Source organism: Propithecus coquereli, unplaced genomic scaffold (genome assembly GCF_000956105.1).
Source record: "Propithecus coquereli isolate 6110/MARCELLA unplaced genomic scaffold, Pcoq_1.0 Scaffold195, whole genome shotgun sequence".
In the NCBI taxonomy this organism is placed as follows: Eukaryota; Metazoa; Chordata; class Mammalia; order Primates; family Indriidae; genus Propithecus; species Propithecus coquereli.
Genome location: NW_012144411.1, coordinates 1,379,305 through 1,403,154, shown reverse-complemented (window position 1 = coordinate 1,403,154; position 23,850 = coordinate 1,379,305). Strand labels below are relative to the sequence as shown.

Below are 23,850 nucleotides of genomic sequence, written 5' to 3'. Positions count from 1 at the left end.
GAACCATCCATTAAAATTCTTTAAGGAGTTATTTTAGCCGCCATTCTTCTGATTTAAGTAAAGCTGGCTCCGTAACACAAAGATAATTATAATTTAGAAAGACATTTTTAAAAGCTTACATGTTAAATAGCCATAAATGTCAGGAAATCTGGTTGCCTTGATAAAATGATAAAGGGTAAGACAGATAATCAAATTAAGAGTTAAGTGCTTTTTTTGTTTTTTAAAAGACAGGGTCTCACTCCATCACGGAGGCTGGAGCGCAACGGCCCGATCATAGTTCACCACAGCCTCAAACTCCTGGGCTTAAGCGATCCTCCTGCCTCTGCCTCCCCAGTAGCTAGGACTACAGGTATACCCCACCACGTCCAGCGAATTAAGAAAAATATATTTTCTTAGATATGGGGTCTTGCTCTTGCTCAGTTTGGTCTTGAACCCCTGATCTCAAGTGATCCTCCCGCCTTGGCCTCAAGCGTGAGCCACCATGCCTGGCCTATTACTTTCATAATAAGAAAAACAGTTACACTTATTTTCTAAAATAATAAAAAGAATTTAATAATATATACTTATGAAGGGATTATATTCTAAAGTGCATATTGTCAAAATTCCCTTGAAATTACATTAGGAAGGCAATGCCATGTTGGAGTATAACATACTCTCTCCATATGATAAATCTAACTCACACAGTTGTTCTTCCATCTTCAAAACAAGCTTCTATTTCTTCATTCTGGCACCAGATGTAAGTATTGGCACTTAAGAGCCATGCTGTATTAAAAAAATATGTATCTTTAAACTCAGAACCACACTTAATGCAGCAAGATGCTCATGCTGCAGAGGCAAACTGGGCAAACAGCGGATACATGACTTCTATTGCATGTTTAGTGAGGATGTGTTAACTGTGGGTGGAACTGGTCCAAAACATTTAAATCATTTCCTTCTCTCCTTTCTTCTGCCAAGTGTGCATAGCTGAATTTGCAAATGTTAATTAAATATAAATATAATGTGACTCCACTGTATGCATAACTTTTCTTTTTTTAGAGACAGAAGAGACATGGTTGAACTCTGGCAATATTGGCAATAACACCTGCAATCGACACGGGCAAGAAAAGGGGAGCCCTCACTCAGGGCTGATACGCAGCCACTGTATTTGGGGGAAGCTGGTTCAGTTGTTAAAATACTGCAATTCTTCATTATTGATTGACAAGTAGCTGCTGTCTTAGCCCTTGAGGTACCCTAGTACCCACCCTAGGACCTCCTCTCACCTAATGACGGAAGAGGACAATAGCATTCCCTACTCTAAGACTATGGCTGGCTGGTGCCCACCTGATTGTTAATATTTTGAACACCACTCCATCTACATCTCTCTATCTATACCTAGGCATTGCTGTTCTTGGCTACCATAGTTATTCCTGCACTTTCATCTTACATTTCCAAAGATAGCTAAAGTTACAGAGCATACGTGCATGTGCACGTGTGCATGTGCATACATGTGGGTGTTTTAGAGAAAAAAGTGGGTATAAAGAAAATCTTATTTTCTAGAAATCAAGGAATGTCATCATTGGTCTTATTTCTGAATCTCAAATCAGATGCAGGAAACATTCTGATTTATTAGGGATTCTGTTCTTCATCCTGACCAATACAAAAATTATTTCATCTTCTCACTGCCTATTGGATCCTCAAATCTACCTAAAGCATATCATATTCCCTATCTCCCCAAAGAAAGGGCTAATTCCTCATGCTAACGAGAACAGGATATTCATAAATAAAAAGTATAGCACTTTCAAAAGACATCTAATAACCTAAAAATGTCACCTATGATATAAAATGTCAATGTTTATGGTATCAAAATAACTTCTTATAAAAGAAATTTACTTTTATCTAGAAGGATAAAAAATAATTCACTAAGTAGCTAAACAAAAGTTTAGGACGAAGTCTTAAATAGATAACAAAAAAAATCAAGAAAATAATATAGTTTTTAAATAAACAAAACATTAAAAAAATTTATAGCAATAGTAATTAATAAGTCAGAGAACAGAAAATTCCATGACTGTTTATAATGACTCTTCCAGGAACTAGATTGTAATCAATACATATGGTAGTTTTAATGGCAAGTTGGTAATTACATATGTTTATACAAGATATATTTATTTTATGTAACATCATAAAATATAGAAAAAGAAAGTCTATACCTGCATAGGTCCAGGAATGCAAGACAGAACTCTCTCTATGTTTTCAGAGGTCACATCAACATCATTCACAGCAACAAGGACATCACCTAAAAACAGAATAACAATAAAAGATAGTCGTGTGAATATCTAAAAACTTAACAGTTCTAGGATTGGAACATTAAAAATTATCTATTCTGACTTTCTCAAAGTACAATTAAATATATGGTAGAGACATTCATGTCCAAGGCTATACAGCTCACTGGTGGCAGAGCTAATCTGCCAACTTTACTCTTTGTAATCTACAATACTACCCAACATTGCACCATAACTAAATATGACCTATGTATATTTAAAGAGACATTCTTGATACAACTGAGAGAATTATGTAAACCCAAAGGTCAAATGGAAATTTTGTAGCATAAACCCAGATTTGCACTTAACAAAATCCAATCTAACCACCTAGACTCACAGTAAAAATATTCAGCTGAAATTTTAATTTAATCCACGTGGTACATCGTAACTCAATATGCTGTGGTATCACTGCTATAACTGATCTGTGTTTACATATAGTTCTTTGCTTCAAAGGCCCCAACCATATCAAAATACACGGCATGTTTCAGTAAAAACCCTTTTCCATGGCTTTTAAAAAAATATGTATGTTTATCAAATTTGGTAATAAAATAGAGATCGGTGTTAGAATGGAAATTTACTTTTAGAACACAATTAATGTCAAAATACCAATGAGCTATATTAATAGGAATATAAACATACCAAAGTTATTTTCACCATCCCTAAATGTATCATCAGGAAATCGATCAAATAATTCATATTCATTAATTCATTCATTCAGCAAATATTTATTGAGCACCTACTGGGCATCAAGCACTGTTCTAAGCACTGCAGATAGAGAATTGAACAAAACAGACAAAATCTCTACCCTCATGGAGCTCAACATTGTTTCAGGGAAATGGATAATAAATATATGTACAGGCTGGGCATCCCAAATCCAAAAATCCCAAATCCAAAATGCCCCAACATCCAAAACTTTTTGAGTGCCGACCTGATGCTCAAAGGAAATGCTCATTAGAGCATTTTGGATTTTGGATTTTTGGTTTTGGGATGCTCAACTGGTAAGTATTATATAATACATATTCCAAAATCCAAAACAATAAAATCAAATCTGAAACACTTTGGGTCTCAAGCATTTTGGATAAGAGATATCAACTTTTACATATAGAACAGTGTAATTCTCCATGAGTCTCTCATGGTTCTGTACATCTTGCAGTCTGAGGCACTGAGAGTCTTGTTCTGGACTATGTATTCAAGGATGTTTGCACAGCGAACAGCCTTGGACAACAGAGATAGTGTTTCCCTCCGGAGCAAAGGTCAAATTTGTTTACTGTATGGTATAATAAAGTCAGTGTATTGCTCAACAGCTTACTATTAGTAACTGTTCTTTATAAAAGTTTGGTGTTCCCTATGCTCAGAGTTCCTCTTTTTTAATGCAGCCTCCTATTAGGCATCACCTGGCCCTCTTTAGGGTTGGGGAACAGATGGAAATGTTGATACTTTATGTACTGCTATTCCTTCCTTCCTTGATACTCTATCTTATGGGAAAGGGGTGACGTGCAGAGTGAGCAGGAGGCGTTTCTTAGGCCATCATAAGTGAAGTGACTCGGAGATAGCTGGTTTGCTGGAAAGTACAGCACTTCGGTGGGCAGCCTGCACTACAGGAAAAACCTTTCTCAACAAGTATATGGAAGGCTGTATTCTCTGTCCTGTTTCAAAGGCTGAAAGAAAATCAAAACTGTATGAATTGGTTTGCATTGTGAAACAATAAATGGTCTGGGAATTACTGACGGGTAGAAATAAGAGAAAAATTTTATTAAGAGATACACTTAAGAATCAAATATAAAGAAGTGAGATCAATTCATTGCACAACTTAAATCAATTCCTTAATGTAAAGTTAATTATTTTAGAAAACTCATCAATTTCTCAGTATGTACTTAACATCAAACAACGACTGTGTACTGACGGGCTACTGTAAGGTACAAAGGGATATGAAAATATACATGTAAAAGTTTGTTTACTGCTGTTTTTTTACTAGATACAAAATGAATATATAACTTAAGGAATTATTTTTGAAACAAAATTACATATGTGTAGGAAAAAGAAAGGAGATATATATGTCAAAATGTTGCTTTTGGGTATATGGACTTTTTATTTTTTGCCTAATTGCATTTTCTAAACTGTCTACAATAAATATATATTATTACTATTACAAAGAGAAAAAATTAAAACTCATACTTTACTAAAAAAAAACCCCACTGTGGTAGACAGAATAACATCCCTCCAAAGATGACCATGCTGAAATCCCTGAAATATCTGAATGTTACCTTACACAGCAAAAGGGACTTTGCAGATATAATTGAATTAAGAGATTAGGAGATTATCCTGGATTATATGAATAGTTCTAATGTAATCATAACGGTCTTTATAGGAGGCAAAAGGGTCAGAGAGAGAGAGACTTGAAGATGCAACACTGTCTGTTTTTGAAGATGAAGGACCACAAACAAAAGAATGCAGGAAGCCTCTGAAAGATGGACAAGGAGGCTGAAGCCTCCAAAAGGAATGCAGCCCTGTGAACACCTTAATTTTAGTGCAGGAAGACACACTTCAGACTTCTGACTTGCATTATTTTAAGATGATAAAGTTATACTGTTTTAAGCAACTAAGTCTGTTGTAATTTGTCATAGCAGCAATAGTAAATGAACACACTTGCCTAACAATTCAATGCAATCTTTGCTAAGCACCAAATATGGGACCATGAATGCTAAAGAACAGAGATGGATACATAAGGTACATTTGGAGGTCAATGGGGAAAAAAATAACTTAGTCTTGTTGGAAGTAGGGATTTATGCACAGAAAGACTGGGAAATATGTATGGGACAGTAGGATGAGATCAGATTGTAAGTTTAAATTGGTCATTTAAATTAAGCCAAATTTAACTTCAGGGGAAAGAGAATCTGATTTTTGAAACACAGTTACACTATTGCCACTTTATATATTCAAAAGTCAATGTTTATTGCCAATGTAGTTATTGACAATGAATTTTATTATGATGATTTTTTGAGCTTCAATCTCAATCTCTCATCTATAATATGTGGTCACTAAACAAGAAAGAACTAAGGTCCCCACCCCCAGGGTACCATTCCTGAAGTTCTTGAATAATGGCAGCTCACATATTGTAACTATCATTCAGAACATTTGATTAAGAAGAATATCACATTCCCTGATGACAGTGGATAAGAAACTAGTGTAGGATTTTAATTTCTCATTAAATTTGAAAATCATATTAAAATTGATGACTCTTGGACTACAGTTATGATTGTATCTACAAATAATTTTTAGCCTTTACCTATGTTCACACAAATGAGGTATTTATCCTTTTAAACCTCTTAAATAATAAGAATTTTTACACTGGTACACAGTTCTTAGAATTATGATTTTAATAGAATAACATCATAAATTTATTAACTTGTAATTTAAATAACCACGCCCTTGTTTGACATTTTTACATTTTTAATTTTAAACATATAATTTAAAATGCTTTAATAAACATTTTTATGCATATAGCTTTTTCCTTCTTTTAATCTGGGTCGGCAAACTTTTTCTATTAAGAGCTAGATAGTAAATATTTTAGGCTCTGTGGGCCATATGGTCTTTGTTGAAACTACTCAACTCTGTTGTTGTAGCTTGAAAGCAGCCATGGACAAAAAAATAAATGAATGTGGCTGTGTTCCAATAAAATTTTATTTATGGATATTTATTTACTGATATTTGGATTTCATGTACTTTTCATATGCCATAAATATTATTTAAAAAAAAATTTAACCAGACTACAAAGAGAGGTAGTGGGCCTGATTTAACCTGCTAGCTATGATTTGCTGATCTGTTTTAGATTATATTTTAGGATAAATATCTCAAAATGGATTGATTAGGTTAAATGCATATTGTTGTAGATTAATATTTATTTATAAATTACATTTTGAAAGGATTAAATAATCTCTTTTCCTTCTTTGCTTCAAAGAGAAATCTTCTGGCACTTTCCCCCACCTATTAGAGTGAGCAACATGGCAAGTGAAAGAGCCCTGGAATGGACATCAGAACACATGGGTCCCAGCTTTATCACTGACTGGCCTTCTGCTCTTGGGTAAGTCATGTAATCCCTTTGGTGCTCATCTGTAGAAGGAAATAAGTGCACCAGAAGCTCTCTACAAAGGCTTAAAACACTAAAATTCTGTATTTCCAACAAACTGTTTCATTTTCTTTCTTTTACTACCCGCATATAAAAATGTGGGAGGGAAAGGATGTGAAAGAGGAGACACAGACAAACACAGTACAGTTACTTTCCATAAGAAAATCAAAATGTTACAAGTATTACAGATGGCAAAAACAAAAATACATACCAAATAACAAAATGAAAAATATTAGAGAAAAAATCATACATTAGGTGTTCATTAAAACCAAATCTATATTTTTAAAAAAAGCACTTCAAATATTTTAACTGCAAACAACCTAAATGTCCATCAGCAGTGAAGTGGAAAACAGTGTAAGGTATATCAAAATCAAATATAATATAGAGATGAATCTCCAGGGCAAAAGGTTTTATTTGGGAATATATATAAAAACAGAAATGTAATTTGTGGCATGTGCATAGACTGGGGTGGTCCTAGGTATGTCTAAAGAGCAAAGGAAAAGCTGCAGGCTTTATTGGGAAAAAGAAATGTTACTGAAAATGTTTTGAAAGAAAGTTCGTTGGCGCTAGCGAAGTCTTTTGGGAGCTGGCAAACTCTGATTCGTGAATGATGGACTGTAAGTAAAACTAGTAGTCTTAGAGCCCTGGCAGGTCATTTAGGCAGTTACTAGGTGAAAGTGGTTTTAAGATTACAGCAGGTCGCTTCAGCAGCTCGGCTTGTGAGAGAGTCCCTGGAGTAGGCCCTTCGTGCCTGAGTGTGTCCCACACTCTTTCTCGACTCCATGTCAGTTGGGTATGAGAGGAACAACTCCAATTCACATAATCAATTTTCACAATCCACACAATGGAATACTACATAGGAACAATATAGATATTTCTCATAGGACATAATTATAAGCTAAAGAAATCAACACAAGAGAACACACACTATTTAGTTCCATTTACATGAAGTTCAAGAACTGGTAAAATCAACTCTGTTGTTAGAAGTCTTCTGACTTCTACAAGACTACATTTGAAGGGGTAGTATGATTGTGAGGTGGTACCATGGAGCCTTCTGGGTACTAAAAATGTTCTAGATCTTGATCTGGGTGGTAGTTACACAGGTATATACATATGTCAAAATCACTGACTGTACACTTAAGATTTGTGTACCTTATGAATGGATGTTATACCTCAATTAAAAGGATCTTTAAAAAGTAAAAACTCTCAAAAATTTAAAAAGTAAACAAAAAGCTTCAAAAAATTTAGAATTTAACACACTAAGTGTGTAATCCAAATCTATTCAGTGATCACAGGTGAGAAAATTAGAAGTTACATAAAAAGAGCTTGAAATTAAAATTTTATTTTATTCTTTATCAGAAACCATCTGCAGGGGAACGGGTGTCTAGAACATTGATGTGTGATTTCTCTAACCCTATCCCTTCTGATCCTTAAAAAACACCCAGTTAAAATGACCAAAAATGAGTAATCTTGAAGAAAATAAATAAATAAAAAGACCAAGGGGATAAATAGCTTCCATGATGTAGGTAAAACAAAGAATTCTGTTTGGTTTGGGCTAGGGATTTGGGTTGGCTACAGGTAGCCCAGGAGTTCTCAGCTGACTGTCAAACTTTAAGAAAAACTCAGAAATAAAAATATAAAAAAATAAAGATTCAAGTCTTTGGCAGTAGGAACATCAAAAATGGCACCAGACAAGGCAGCAAAACCCCCAAGATCTCAACAAAGAAGAATTAGAATAGAGTTCTGCTGTCTTGAAAAGAAAGAAGAGTCACCAGTCTCACTATACTGGCCAGGCACTTTAGACAAAGGGTGTGGGGGGAGGTGGTCATTTTTCAGCTAGGCAATGGCAGAAGTCGACCCTAGGAAATGCATTATCTCCTCCTGCATATGGAGTCACCTCACAGTCCAGTCATAGTGTGAAATGTAACCATGATAGAAACAAGTGAGAAATCCCCATCATAGAAGCACCTGTGGGATTGGCTGAAACCATGATGACATTAAAAGTCCATTCTTTACTTCTAAAATGCATAATTTTAAAAATATGAAACAGAATCACAAAATTAAAAATTTGAAAAAGAGAGAAAATAATCACCCATAATGAATGCCCCCACACTAACCCAACACTATCAGCACTTGGCTATATTTCTATTTACTTCTTACTGTTTTCCTTGTATATACTCTTTTTACATAGTTTATTCATTCATTCAGTAAATTTTTTTTTTGAGGGCTTATTATTAGCCAAACATTTTGCTATGCACCAGGGATGAAATAACCATTTTATTCTGACAAATCTTTTCACTTATTAGTAAATATTAAACTTTTTTCCAGTATAAATTTGAATCATGAGCCTCATTTTCCTAACTTTTTATTGCTATTTTATACAAATGCAGAAAAGTGCACAAAAAAGTAGCATCCCGGAAGTCTGCCTGCACCTCTTTCCAATTCCTACCTCTTATGTTCCCCAAAGGTAAAAATTATTCTGACTTCTAACATCTTAGATAAGCTTTGCCAGTTTTTGCCTGGCTTTTGCTTAACATTGTTTGTGAAACACATCCATGTTGTTTTTGTAGATACAGTTTACTTTTGTGACTATCTAGCAGTCTATTGTGTGAATATTTCATAAATTATTTATCCATTTCACCTGTTGGACTGACTTCACTTGAGTTGTTTCCAATTTTAGCTATTATAAATAATACCACTAAGAACATTCACATATTTATTCCTTTTTGTACTTATATTCACTTCTAGAAGTAGAACTGCTAAATCGTAGGGAATGCATATGTTCAGCTTTAGTAGATACCATTAGAACAGTTTTCCAAAACGAGTTCTCAATTGCTGTAAATGAGAGAGAGTTTTTGTTGCTCCACATCCTCTCTAACATCTGTCAGTCATTTTAATTTTAGCAGCTCTAGGGACTGTGTGGCAGTATCTCATTGTAGTTTTTTTTTTTTTTTTTTGAGACAGAGTCTCACTTTGTTGCCCAGGCTAGAGTGAGTGCCGTGGCGTCAGCCTAGCTCACAGCAACCTCAAACTCCTGGGCTCAAGAGATCCTCCTGCCTCAGCCTCCCGAGTAGCTGGGACTACAGGCATGCGCCACCATGCCCGGCTAATTTTTTCTATATATTTTTAGTTGTCCAGATAATTTCTTTCTGTTTTTTTAGTAGAGACGGGGTTCTCACTCTTGCTCAGGCTGGTCTCAAACTCCTGAGCTCAAACAATCCTCCTGCCTCGGCCTCCCAGAGTGCTAGGATTACAGGCGTGAGCCACCGCACCCGGCCCTCATTGTAGTTTTATTAATAATTTGTATTTGACGAATAATGAGGTTGCAAATCTTTTCATATGTTTATTGGCTATTTGGACATCCTCTTTTGTGAAGTACCTGTTTGGGTTTCTTGTCCATTATTTAACTGGATTGTCTATATTTTTATTATAGATTTGCAGGTCTTTTTATAAAAGCCCCTTGTCAGTTATAGGAGGTTTTCTTTTTGACACTTAACAACAGTGTCTTTTTGATGAACCCAAGTTCTTAATTTTAACACTGATTTATCAATCTTTTACAGTTGAATGACATAGGGGTTAGGGGCGCCAACCCCCCAGGTAGTTGAAAATCTGCATACAATTTTGACTTTCTCAATCCTACTGTTGACCAGAAACTTTACCAATAACATAAACAGTCAATTAACACATATTTTGTATTATATACTATATTCTTACAATAAAGTAAGCTAGAGAAAAGAAAATATCATTAAGAAAATCATAAGGAAGAGGAAATATATTTACTATTCACTAAGTGGAAGTGGATCATCCTAAAGGTCTTCATTCTCATTGTCTTCACGTTGTGTAGGCCGAGGAAGAAGAGGGCTCTTGTTGGTCAAGAGTCAACTGTAGTTTGTGATTAGGGCTGTTTAATAAATCTTCCCCAGATCATGAAGATATTCTCCCACATTATCTTTACGAAATTTTAGTCTTTTATTTTTCACATTTAGGTATACAATCTATTCAAAATTGATTTTTATGTTTGGTGTAAAATAAAGGTCAAATTTCTCCATTTTTCTCCCCATATGTATACTTTTTGAGAATCTCCACAATTTATATACATTACTCCCTTATCTATAAGCTTTCTGTTAGAAGATGAGTCATAGGCACATATATGTGTTTGCTTGGAGAAAAATATGGATATGGAGCTTGGTACATGGTAGGCATTCGATTTATGTTTGTTGAATGAATGAATGACATTTATTTGGAGGTGCTGATCCCATATTCTAACCTGTAGAGGGAACTATAGGCCTCTGTTTGCCTTTTGTTCATGGTTAATGAGGAGGAACGCTAACAAAGGCCAAAGAAAATTAGAATCCTTAAGGGATAAACAGTAGTGCTACCATGGTAGAAGCTCTTTTTCTCCCCATGGTTCATTCTCTTTCCTCCCATATAGATGATATAAAAAGACCAGGCCTAGAGGTAACCCTCACCTCTAGGAGATTCAGCAAACTGGAGTGAGGATCAGGGGAAAGGAAACATGGAAAAGGAGGCTCATTGCCCATCATCATCACTACACCAGTTTTCAGGAGAAAGGGGTAAAATGAATTTTAAAAAATTGTCTGTAACCCAGTCTAAATAATGTAACCAGCTCCACAAGCAAGAAAATGTTTTCTGAATAATGTTTTTAGTTCCTTTATTTCAAATGAGTTTTAAGTATTCACATTGTGGCTAGGGCTGGCTGCTCTAAGTGACCTTGATGGTGACTTTTACCTTAGCCCTGGTAGCTTAGCAGCTGCAGTCTCAAAACAGGCAGAAAATACAGCACTCTCGGTAAGGTTTGCTGACCAGAACTTTGTAACTGTTACACTGATGCATTCTGAGTTTCTTTCCCAGAAACAGCAGAACCTCCTTGCAGCCATGAGATAACTACAAAGCCTCACACCACCTGTTTGTCCCGAAAAGACAAGATAAGCAACACTCTACCACAGATTGTGCCCGAAGATCCACTGAGCCTGTGCACAAGGCTGAAAGAATGACCAATATTAACCCCTAGCTCATTGTAATACTAAAATCCCCACCCTGGGAGGGACTTCCCACCATTTTTTGATCATAGGACGTATGTACTAACATGATCTCTCACTGTGCTTGCGTGCCCTCTACCCCCAAACATGTAATGATGCTCACTCCCCTCATGCATTATTCATTTTGCCTCCAAAAAAACCCCTGACCCTGTTGGTCAGGGAGGTGGATTTGAGGCAGTCCATACCTCCCCCTGCCAGTAGACATGTCCACTGTAATAAATCCTTTCTTCCTTGACAATCCTCATTATCTCAGTAATTGGCTTTCTGTGCTGCCAGCAACATTGAACCCCTTCTTGTGGGTTTGTTAACAATTGGCATTTGGAGCAGAGGATTCAGCTAAGTAGAAGGAGAATGCATTAGCTGGAGTTTCTCATCATGTGGGATCCTAAAATTATGGTCATTACCAAATAACCACACAGGATTTCATAATTAGAAATGCTGGCTCCTTTTACAGAACTAAAAAAACCAAACCTTAGAGATATTTCAGTTCAGTCCCATCATTTTACACGAAAGAAAGCTGAGGACCTATCAGAATGTAAGTATGCATTAGCTCCTGTTCCACTTATCTATTGCTGCGTAACAAATCATCCAAAAAATTCAGTGGATTAAAACAACATCAATCATTTATTATCTCTCCCAATTCTGGGGTTAACTGGGCTCTGCTGAGGTTCTCACTTGGGGTTGCTCACACAGTTACAGCCAGATGGGAGTTGGGGCTGGATTCATCTCAAAGGCTTCTTCACTCATGTCCAGTGACTGGGGCTCACGCTGAGGCCATCAGCCAGATCACTATTCATGGCCTCTCCAGGAGGCCTGGCCTTCCTTACAGAATGGTGACTGGGTTCCAAGAGCATCATCCCCAAAAGAACCAGGTAGAAGCTGTATCACCTTTTGTGATCCAACCTCTTATGTCACACAGCACCATTTAAACTGTAGTCAGTATCCCGCCCAGATTCAATGACACGGATCATAAGTCTCTATGGAAGGAGTATCAATCAACACTACATTATAAGAAGAGAATGTGATCTTGTCAAGACCATTTTGGAACACACACTTTGCCACAGGTGCCATTCCTACATGATTCCATAGGATCCTCCTTGTAAACCCCTATCATGACACTTAGCACATGGTAAGAAACTGCCTATGTGTGACTCATCTCTCAGCTCCACTATATATGAGCTCCTTTTGAGGAATAATTGGATCATCAGCATAATCTTTGTATTCCTGGCACTTAGCAGATGCTCAAAAAAAAAATCTGTTGAATCAATGAACAAATAAAATTTAATTTTAAATCAGAAATATTTTTAAATGTTTCTAAAGTATCTATAAAAGTTACTCTATCTAAATCACTTAAGCTGGGTCAACTTAATAGACTGTCAGCTTTTACAACTGTTACAACTTTTAAGTTCCATTAACAATGTATACTCACATTTGGTTAATTTATTTTATTTAACTAAGAAGGTTGCTATTAACTCAAACATTTTATCTAACAGCTTATAATTTATTAGCAACACAAAATGCTCATCATAATATATATTCAGAATAATTTGTGGATTTTTTTCCCTAAGAATTGGTGGGGTATTTTATGGCAAGCACCCTTAAAAGGAAATTTATGTAAAACACTGCTGTTGCTAAATATGTCAAATGAAACAGTTTAAAACCACTCTAAGAATTTAGTGTACTCAAGTGCAAACATACAATTTAGAAGTATTTTTATTCATAAATTATATATTTTTGTATGTTATTGAATATAGCCATTAAAACCTAAATTACCACTGTATAATCAACTTATTTTCTTTTTCCTGTCAGCAAAAATAACCAAGATGAAATAAAATTACATAATTCAAAACCTGAGAATTAGTTAAGCTATTCCCTGACCTGAAAAAGGCAGACACGTGTTCAATGCACTGAAGTGGTTCTTTTAAGGACACCATTCCTTGCAGTATACCCTTTGTACCATTTCGCTACTATACCAAATATCATTAATCAGTCCTCAATCTGTGGAGACTCTATATATAATTCTGTTTTTTATCACATCCCTCACAAAGCATCATCATCATATTAATCATGTGTCTCTGTAAACAAGGACCAATGTTCACCAGCAACACTTACCAATTAGTATCTGACCACTCTTCATAGCAGACCCTCCTGGCAGTAGGCCATGGACCACAAGCCTCTCTCCATTGTTCTGCTTTCCTGTTCTTCTCCAGCTCCACTTGGTCTGATGAATAATTCCAACCAGTACTTCCAGAAGCTTGAGTTGTTCTTTGGCTTTGGTGACAGTTAGCTTTTTGGGGTTTACATAAACATTCACATCTTTATACCGCTGTTGGACAATGACTCCTATTTTCTGATTGGACTGATGCTTTAGAATGGATACTGGCCCACTGTCATTGCTATTTTTTTTATTGTAGCGCTTGGGTAAAAGTCTTTTACTTTTTAAAATTTTGGTAAATCGCTTGAGTTTGGGTTCATATTTTTTTCTTTCTTTGTAATCGTCCTCTTCAATGATAATCTCATTTTCACTAAACCTGACATGGTTCACAGTTGGCGTCTCAGGAAGGAGGCTTTCCTCTTCATCTTCACTCAGTTCCAAATAAAACAGCTCTCCATTTTTCTGCACACTGTCCAGCCATTCAGGCTCAAGGTCACTATCAAAGAGAGAAAACAATCTGAATAGCAGCTCAACATAAGAAAAATGTTTGTCTTCCCAGCAGGAGAGTAAGGGTGGAAGCTGAGGGCAAGCGAGGTGGAAGGAGACTGAAATTTCTTTATTTCGAATTCTCCTTACTATTTCTAATTTACTATGAGCATCAACATTATTTCCTGTAGGATGGTTTTTGTTGAGTCTTGAAGAATGGGAGTTGGGGAAGAGGGAATCAAAAAAGCACAGTGAAATAAAGGAAAACCAGTAAAAAAAAGAGATGATCTCCTTCCAGAATCTATGAGTTTTTTAAAAAAAATTAATCCAGCCACTGTGTGGCTATTGTTCACTTCACACAATTTTATATTGGACAATAATTTACATTAGCAGTTGATTATGCAATTATATCCATAGAAGCAAGCCATTTGGGAATTGTACATGAAAACATACTGTTTGCATAGAAATTAATTAGCATGGCTGTCAGGTTAAAATGAAAGTTAATGCCTACCACTATTAATAGACTTTGTTTATATAATAAATTTTCAAAAAGAAACACTCACCTCACCATGAACTAAAATCTTTGCTGAAAACAACCTGTTTAAGATTGCAGCTAATATAGTAATGATCACTTCTATAGTCTATAATTTCTGTAAAACTCCTTTTTATGAATAATTATAGTAGGAAAAGTAAATCACATATTACATAATTCATCATGTGATTATAAAAAAAAGTTTTAAGTGGGAAGTAGGCCACTGAAAAAAACCAAAATTATTGCTATTAAAATGATTGAAATAGCATTAAAAAACAAAAATACTCATAGTAACAAAACTAATCACAATCTCCACCAATGTTATGAACAGTTTACCTTTCAAACTGCTATTCTTTAAAGCAAAAATGGTTACAGTGGAAAAATTAACATGCGTTTCTTTTCAGAAACATGAGCTGTAATGTCCTGGCCCGAAAGGGTATAATTTGTATTCTAATCATTCAATCATGATTAGAGAAATTTCTGTTCTCTACAGCGTTTATTAGCAATTGCAGTTCTTTTGACTTACAAGTCAAACGTTTCTTTCTAAATACTTTGAAAATTAGTCCCCAAAATGTACTATTCTATTATTCAACTCTGAAAACTAACCACTGCCCTGGTCTGTGGCTGGTCATTAATATAGAATTTTCAACTACATATGAGTCATTTTTTTAAAAAACTGCATAGCAAGCTCAAAAATCAAAACTAACATTTTTGGGGGGCTTTATTGGTTCCCAGTACATGGCTTCTAAGTACCACTTACTGCAGATTATTAACCATGTAATAGTTGTTTCAACCATACCTATCTGCACCCAGATAGAACAATATTTATATAACTCTGCAGTTCTACTCTTGAAAGTGTAAATAAGTGTGTCCCCATCATAAACATTCAGATAACAAAAGTACCCTGATTTTAATTGTCACAATATAAATACCATGATTATACATAAGTTACTTATCAAGATATATATTACCGATTTAAACAATGAATAAAGTTTATCTGCTTTTTAACCTTACCCTTTTAATCTGGTATGTTATTTGTATTAGAGTTATGTGACTCCAAAGAAACTTTTCCCACTTGCTAAACACGAAGATGGCTCATTCCAATGTCTAAACTTTGAATGTGTAGGAAAAACATTTGAGAAACACTTAAAAATCACCAGGATTTTGAGAATGATTAGGTGAGAAGATGAGAGAGAGAGGGAGAGATTAATGTTGACTAGATTTCTAGTTGGTGACCATACTTTCATGTCTTTTATGCGTACACAGACTCATTTTATATGAATGGGAACATAATTATCCATACAAGTCATTTTCCCTTCTTACCTCTCTCTGACATAAACACTGTTAAAAATCCATGCTTTTATAATCATATAAAAACATATATAGGATTATTCTGTCATTGTTTTGGAAAAGCAGAATCATTATATATGTACAACATAAAGGCATATATTTAACTTTATAATTTCTCTCTTAACAATACAGTTTAGAAACATCTAATGGCTATATAATATTCCCTATCAGAGATACAGCACATTTGGTCATTCACCTACTGATAAGCTTTGTGTTCAGTTTTTGTCTTTGTTTTTCCCCTACAAAGTTTTAAGAACCATCCTTATATGTATGTGTTTATATAGGTCTTTACCCAAAAGATTATACTAATTCATATTTTCACTAGCAATGTATGAGATCCATTTTCTTAACATCTAAATTTTCAAAGATATTTCACTTTAAGAAGAAAAAAAAAGGCCGGGCACAGTGGCTCACGCCTGTAATCCTAGCACTCTGGGAAGCCGAGGCGGGTGGATCGCTGAGGGTCAGGAGTTCGAGACCAGCTCTGAGCAAGAGCGAGACCCCCGTCTCTACTAAAAATAGAAAAAAATTATTTGGACAACTAAAAATCTATATAGAAAAAATTAGCTGGGCATGGTGGTACATGTCTGTAGTCCCAGCTACTCGGGAGGCTGAGGCAGTAGGATTGCTCGATCCCAGGAGTTTGAGGTTGCTGTGAGCTAGGCTGATGCCACGGCACTCTACTCTGGGCAACCGCGTGAGACTCTGTCTCAAAAAAAAAAAAAAAAAAAAGAAGAGAAAAAAAATTTAAAAAAGAAGAAGAAATTAAAAGGAAGATAAGAAAGAAATAAAGACAAGGAAATGTACAAAAGAGATCCCACACAGAGAAGCGACATTTATACTGAAAAGAAAATGAGGAATCGAGGAAGAGTTGGATTCAAATTCTGTTCTATTTATGTTTTAACCTTTCTAAGATTGATTGATTCTAAGCTTGAGTTTTCCTCTGCTTGAAAACAGATTATAGCTACCTCACAGGGTTACCAACAGCAAATAAAATAATGTTGAGTCCTGGCATGGTAGTGCCAAATAAATGTCAGTTCTCTTCCTCTTGCCTTTATTAGATGCAGCTTTTGTGTTTCTGCAGTTTTCTAACTGTCATTAAATGAAGATGTCTCTAATGACAGTTTGCCACGTTCCAGGCTAAGTGCTGGTGACCCAAGAAGCAAAACTAGGCACTGCCTTTAAGACCCCTACAGTATTCCTGGAAGGTTCCTTATTCCTACTCCAGAAGATTAATTCTTAGTTAGATAAGCACAAGACATTGGCCAATCGGTACAAAGTTACAGTTAGATAGGAGACAAAAGGTCTGGTGTTCTATTGTACAGCAGGAGAGACTATAGTTAATAATAGTGTATTGTATATTTCAAAATAACCAGAAGAGAGGATTTTGTGATGGAGCTTTATTGTACTTTTAAAGATGTTGGATCGGACAGAGAGCTAATCAAATAGCTAAAATGCAAATGCCAAAACTGAGGAACAAAAACTGCTATAGGAGAGTAGAGGATGGAGAAATTAAGTCTAAGAGGGATCAGAAAAAGTTCTAGGAAAAGGTGGCACTTAAGTGGGAACTTGAATGATTTGACAAGTAAAGACAGGAAGAAGGGTGTTTCAGAAAGAAGAGAGTACACAAAAGTAGAGGTGTGAAAGCACATAGTCGGTTTGAGAACAGGTGGATACTTCAGTGTAGCAGGAATACAGGTAGCTTAAAAGAGGGAGATCAGCAAAGATGAGATAGGAAAGGCTAGGGACAGATCTAAAAGATCCTAAGGAATCTGGAATTCATTTGGAAGGCCACCAAACTTTTGAGTAGAGTAGAAAAATGATTTAGAACTGTGTTTTAGAAGCAAACTCTGGAAGCTATATGGAAGAAAGATCAGAAATAAGGAGAAATTAGAAGTATCCAGACCAGTTAGAAGCTAGTCCATTGATATATGGGAGAGAGGCGAGAAGCAAGCGCTTGAATTAAGACAGTGCCTGTGGGAATGGAGAGGAAAGGAGAGGAAGGAGGGGTGGATACCAGAAAAGGAAGTCATCAGCACTGGAAACTTACCAGATGTGAAGACATGGGTAAGGAGATAGTGATGTTAGTAAATGAGACGGGCAATTTCAGAGGACAAAAAAGGAAGACAATGAATTCTCTTCAAACCAACTGAGATGGAAGTAGAGATGGTGGCAAGAATTACCATTTTTTATCATAAATCTAGTTATATAATATGTATCTCTTTAATTTATATAATTTGATAAAAGAAATTAAATTAAAAGAAAAAAGAAGTCAAGGTTCAGAGCAGAAGACAAAAAAGAGAAATATTATCTTAAACTGGCTGCTAATTATATTGTATGCTGAATTTGAATGAAATAATTTGATTCTTCAAGTGGTACATTCCCATGTTAAAATCCAAGAGAAAGATATATTTTGGCATTCCCACACATCACTAAATTAGGGATACAATCAAACACTGGCTGAACAAAAATCATAGACCAGCAAAACATCCTGTGATAGGGTTTTACTGTACAATAGAATCCTCTCAGAAAAAAATGAACTATTAATGTAGGCAATGACATGGATGAAATCTCAAAATAACTATACTGAATAAAAGAAGGCAGACAAAAAAGAAAGTCCATACTACCAACCCCATTTTTATAAAACTCTAGAAACTATAAACATGTATGGTAACAGAAAGCAGAAAAATGGTTGTGAGGAATGAGGGGCATGAACAGTCTTAGGGAGGCACAAGGGAAGACTTCTGAGCAAGATGGACATGTTAATTATCTTGACAAATGTATATATGTCAAAATTTATCAAATTGTATACTTTAAATATGTGCAGTTTTTTGGTATATTGATTATACTTCAATAAAGCTGTTTAAAAAATCCCAGAAAAAATTTAAGGGACATAGTTCCCTTCTTCTCCAGTCAATCCTCTTGTTTTAGGTAGAAGTTCCTTAACTTTTTACAGCTAACAGCTCATTTAAAATTATTCCTCTTTCTCTCCAACAGCCCTAGTAAACAAAATTTCAATAATTTTTCAAAGGATACCATATTATTATATTAGACTCTAATTTCACCATATATTGCAAGCATTCAGGACAGGGCAGAGAGAGTGAATGAGAAAAATAAAAATGTTTTAAAAAGAAAGGAAAAAGTTGAAGAGGGAAAAAAATGAAATTATACTTTTTCAAATTGTTTTTCAATTACATATGACATAGGAAATGACTCTAATAATAGCGAATTGAAAATAGAGACTTCATCTAAAAAAAAATTTAGTTTCTTCAATAGTATGTTAAAAACTTTACTTAAAAATCAAATTTTATAAAAGTAAAATGACCCCATAATAAGTCTTAATATAAAAGCTTCTAAAAAAAATTAAAAATCTGAATAATAAAATTGACAACTTTCTGACCAACACGAACTAATGTTGCTGCAATGAATTGGATAATTAGAGATCAAAGCAAAGAAACTTAGCATTATTGCAAGTAAAGGTACGATTTACATTATCTCAATACTAAAACCAGTCAATGGCTCCTTCAACCCAACCCACTCACCAGTATTAGCTCTGAAGCCTCCCAGGCGATGAGCCCATGTGCCAGGTTAAGACATTCTGCACCAATCTAAAACCTTCTTTAACAAGCCTAAAACAAGCTATTAAAACAGCTCTACCAGAATGTACCCTAATGTACATTCAAAAATGATAAACTTTTACATTCTGTATTAACAACCACATGTTGTTCAGTTATGAAGCATGTATGAAACAATAATAACTTTGAAAAAAGAACATGCAGATAGTTAACTAACCAGAACCTTGAAAGTTCAGGGTATTTTATGTGAATCGATACGTAGTATAACTTCCTTAGTAAGCTTCATGTAAGCCATGAAATATAATAGGTAATTCTTATCTCTTTGCTTTGGTGAAAAAGATTAAGGTTCGCATCCCTAAGTATTTGATTAAAGAGTGATTCTGTCCAAGCCAGGAAGGCCACCGATTGCATTGGTGACTGTAGCTTTGGGAGGTAAACACCTAATACCATAAGGAAGGAACACAATTTAAGCCTTCCTAGTCAGGTCAACAAATCAACCCTCACATTCTACAAATCAAGAAGAGGCAGACATAAAATCTGAATCATGGGAAGACCTGAAATTTAGACCAGTAAAACATTTTACAATAGGGATTTACTATACTTTTACTATTAGGAGGATAAAGGTCCTTGGAGTGATTAGTGAGTGATGTAGAAAGCTTAATGATCATTTTTTAAAAACTAAAACATCATACATACATACATGTATTGTGGATCATGAAATATTTGAAGCAACAAGTTTTTCTATCACCAAGGTCCTCATACTGGTCCTAGGAAACAGAATTAGCTCATTTATTTTCATCCCATCAAAATTAGGGTGTCCCACTAGAAATCAGGTATCTTGAATTTCTGCACTGACAACACTCAGTTGTATGACCACATGCACATTATAAATTCTCTCTGGGCAAAAGTGTATTTACTCTAACATGTGAGAAGCCAAGAGTTTGAGTTTTATACTGCCTGTGACTTCCCATACCAAGACCAAGTAAGGTTCTATGTAACCCATATTTCCTTCCATTAGTTTCTTTCAATAATCACGAATTTTTAAATTATTTTTTAAATGACCACAGCAGATTACAAAAAATATTTGATATTCTTAAATTTGTTCAAGTCTTCAAAAATACAATTTGTCCTTATTAAGTCCCTGGCATGTATTAAGCAGGTTTCTCCAAAATGGAAATAACACTTAGATGTTTATATTTTAAAAATTAAATTATGACATAAAATAGAAAACAAGAAAGCCATGGGGATTTACAGAAAAATATAGCAGAAATTTCCAGAACTGCTGAGGTTGTCCCTGATGGTAAGACTATGAGTGGACATTATTTCTGTTATATAACTATTCATTTCCATAATAGGAAAAAAATCTACGTACTTTAAATAATAGCCTTATAAAATGTGTGGGGTGTCCCTCCACTCAATACTAATGAGGTTAAGTTACAAAGATCCTAACACCAGAGAAGCAAGAAAACATTGCAATAGGAACAAAGAGTTTATGAACAACCTAACAGATAGATCCTCATATAGCATAGAGCTCATCACAAGGAAGAGACCTTTCTCATCCGAGAAACATAAAAAAAAAGTACAGTTTGTTTTTTTTTATGCAAAGAATGGCATAGTCATTTCTGCTCACAACACCATACATCTGAAACGTGGTGTAAATAAACCCCTTTTATAGAACCTCAAATACTCAATTCCAACCGCCAACACCCTTGCAGTCCCCCCAGCCCATGTGTATACTATCCAGATGGAAGGGATGGATTCAATTGTCCCTCTTCGAGAACCTTACTCATAATCGCTACTCGCTGAGGAATATGAATCCGAGTCGCTGGCCCGATCTTCAGAATCACAATACTGATCTTCTTCTTGTGAAGAGGGGTCTCCAGGAAGCTCTTCTGGGCTCGGATGTGAATCGCACAAAGCCGCAGACGCCATCGTTAGGGAAGCAGCAGCTACTAGAGTAGCTGGGCTACTCAATTATCGCAGGGCCGGCACGCCAAGGCCGCCATATTGCCTCTGCTTGGGAAGAGACAGAGGCCACGTGACCACCAATCCTAAGCTGCAATTGGTGGCGGCTCGGGTTGCCAGGGAGACGGGGAAGCTTCCCAGAGAGAACTGAAAGCAGCCAATGAGATGAAACTTCGATGAGGGCGTCTCAGTTGGAAGAATGGAAGTAGCTTAAACTTCAGCGCTTACGCTTACCTAAACAGTCTACCTTAGAGCAGCATAACTTACTGTAACAGGCCGAGACCCACTGTTTTTTTCCCTTTGTCTTCTGGTGCTGGATATCTTCCACTTCGCACTTTGTCCTGTGTTTCTATGCAGAACAGGTGGTTGTTCAAAGCCTTAGAGGCGCTCAGCCTGGGTTTCCCTTGAAGTCAAGCAAACTACCCTCTACCTTTCCTTGGGCCCTCATCCGTGCAAGGAATAGACGCTTTTAAGCAAGGCCAGCTAGCTAGGTGTTAATGTAAATAAGTACCTGTTCCTTTAGCTTTTCATATTGTTTCGCAATTACAAACATTTTTACAGTTCTCCCAAGCAAGTATTATAGAGTGCATCAAATGGGTGGCAATATTGCAAAATCAACTTAAAGTTCACTTTCAAACTCAAATTTTAGAATCTGATGAAGTGTTCTCATCACTGAACTTGGAAGTGTAAAGGTAAAAATTTACCCGTCATTTTACGAATATCTACATCAAGTATTTTTTTCTAAGTACAAAATAATAGATAGCATTAATTGAGTCAGCTTTTGCTCTAATTATTTGCTTTATTTATATACAATGCTAAATATCCCCATAGTAGGAAGTAAATATTTTCTGTATATTAAAATAAACTGAGGCTTAGAGAAGTTATGCATCTTGTTAATGGTTACGTGGCTATCAGGCAACAAAATAACCAAGAAATGAACCTAAGTCATTAACCACTACATTAAATTTCTTCCTCTGGACCCAGTAATTCCACTATTAGAGATCTAGTCTAAGAAAAGGGATGCAAATATAAAATTTGTAAAAGTGAAAAGCTGAAAGCAATCTAAAAATGTCCAATAGGGGAAAAGTTCAATATACTTTCATGTATAAAATATGATAAACACTTTTTTTTCATTTTTTAAAAAATTTCAATAGATTTAGGGATGCAAGTGGTTTTTGGTTACATGGATGAACTGTATAGAGGTGATGCCTCTGTTTTTAGTGTACCCATCACCCAAATAGTGTACATTGTACCCAACAGGTAATTTTTCTTCCCTCACCACTTTCCTACCCTCCCTCCTCTGAGTCTCCACTGTCCATTTATATCCCTCTATATCCCTCTGGGTACTTGCAGCTTAGCTTCCACATATAATTTTAAGTAGAAATGTTTTGAAAGAGTAATGCATGGAGAAAATGTTCATGTTCCAGTGAGTAAAGAAAGGATATAATGTTATTTCATGATCTCAATGTCTGGGTGCTAGGGATTTGACTTAAACTAAGCAGATGGTGGAGACTGAAAGGCAATTGGGTAATTATAACATGTAGTGATAAGTATTATGATTAAAACAGGGTTCTGATGGAACACTCAGAGAAAGCCAAACTAGCATATGTGGGGCCACAGCAAATTTCTTAGACGGAATCTTAATTTATTTTGCTATTATGGGATGGTTCCAACAGAGAAGAGTAGTAGGAGATGAGTCATCATGTGGTCCATGGTGGTATACGCATGGAGAACTCAAAAGAACCTGGACAATAGCAATTGTAGGGGTGGGAAAACTCCACCTCCATCCTCTTAGTGTGCCAGCTGGGTCTGAGAATTAAATTGATATAAAATAGGTTAACAGGAGAAAAGCATAATACGAGTTTTACATGGTGAGGGAGCCGTCATAAAGAAATGAAGATCCAATGAATCAGAGTCAGTTACTTCTACGTTGGGTTGGACAAAGAATAATTAGTTGTGAAAAAGCAACTAAATTATGTGGAGAGCCTTAAAAGATAAGTTATTTTAACATGATCTGTATGGAATTCTCTTTGACTTCTCATCCTTGAGTATAAGAATGTTGCATCTTTCTAGTATTGGCAGAGTGTCTTTCAAATGGGAATTTCCTCTTCTGCTTTTAAGAAACAGCACAAAGGTCAAAGTGACACTTGCTGTTTTTAACTTAAATAGTCAATATGCCAGGATATATTTTAACCCCCTCATAGTCAAACAATAGTCAAACAACATTTACACTATTAAGTTGCAATTTAGTTTCATCTATCACTTTAAATTATATACATTTGAATTTCCTATATTTTATTTGTA

At 35.5% G+C, this 23,850-nt stretch overlaps 1 protein-coding gene across 1 annotated transcript in view; it reads right to left on the bottom strand.

Moving 5' to 3' along the window:
* The window catches only part of INTU (inturned planar cell polarity protein), a 67,077-nt gene extending 45,456 nt beyond the window's left edge, over positions 1-21,621 (bottom strand). Inside the window, exons 1-3 of the mRNA XM_012643287.1 lie at positions 21,368-21,621; positions 13,596-14,134; positions 2,187-2,272 (exon numbers count right to left, since the gene is read on the bottom strand). Of these exons, the coding sequence (XP_012498741.1) occupies positions 2,187-2,272; positions 13,596-14,134; positions 21,368-21,513 (771 nt within the window). The 5' untranslated portion in view covers positions 21,514-21,621. The remainder of the gene's footprint in view (positions 1-2,186; positions 2,273-13,595; positions 14,135-21,367) is intronic.
* Between the last annotated feature and the right edge of the window lie 2,229 nt (positions 21,622-23,850).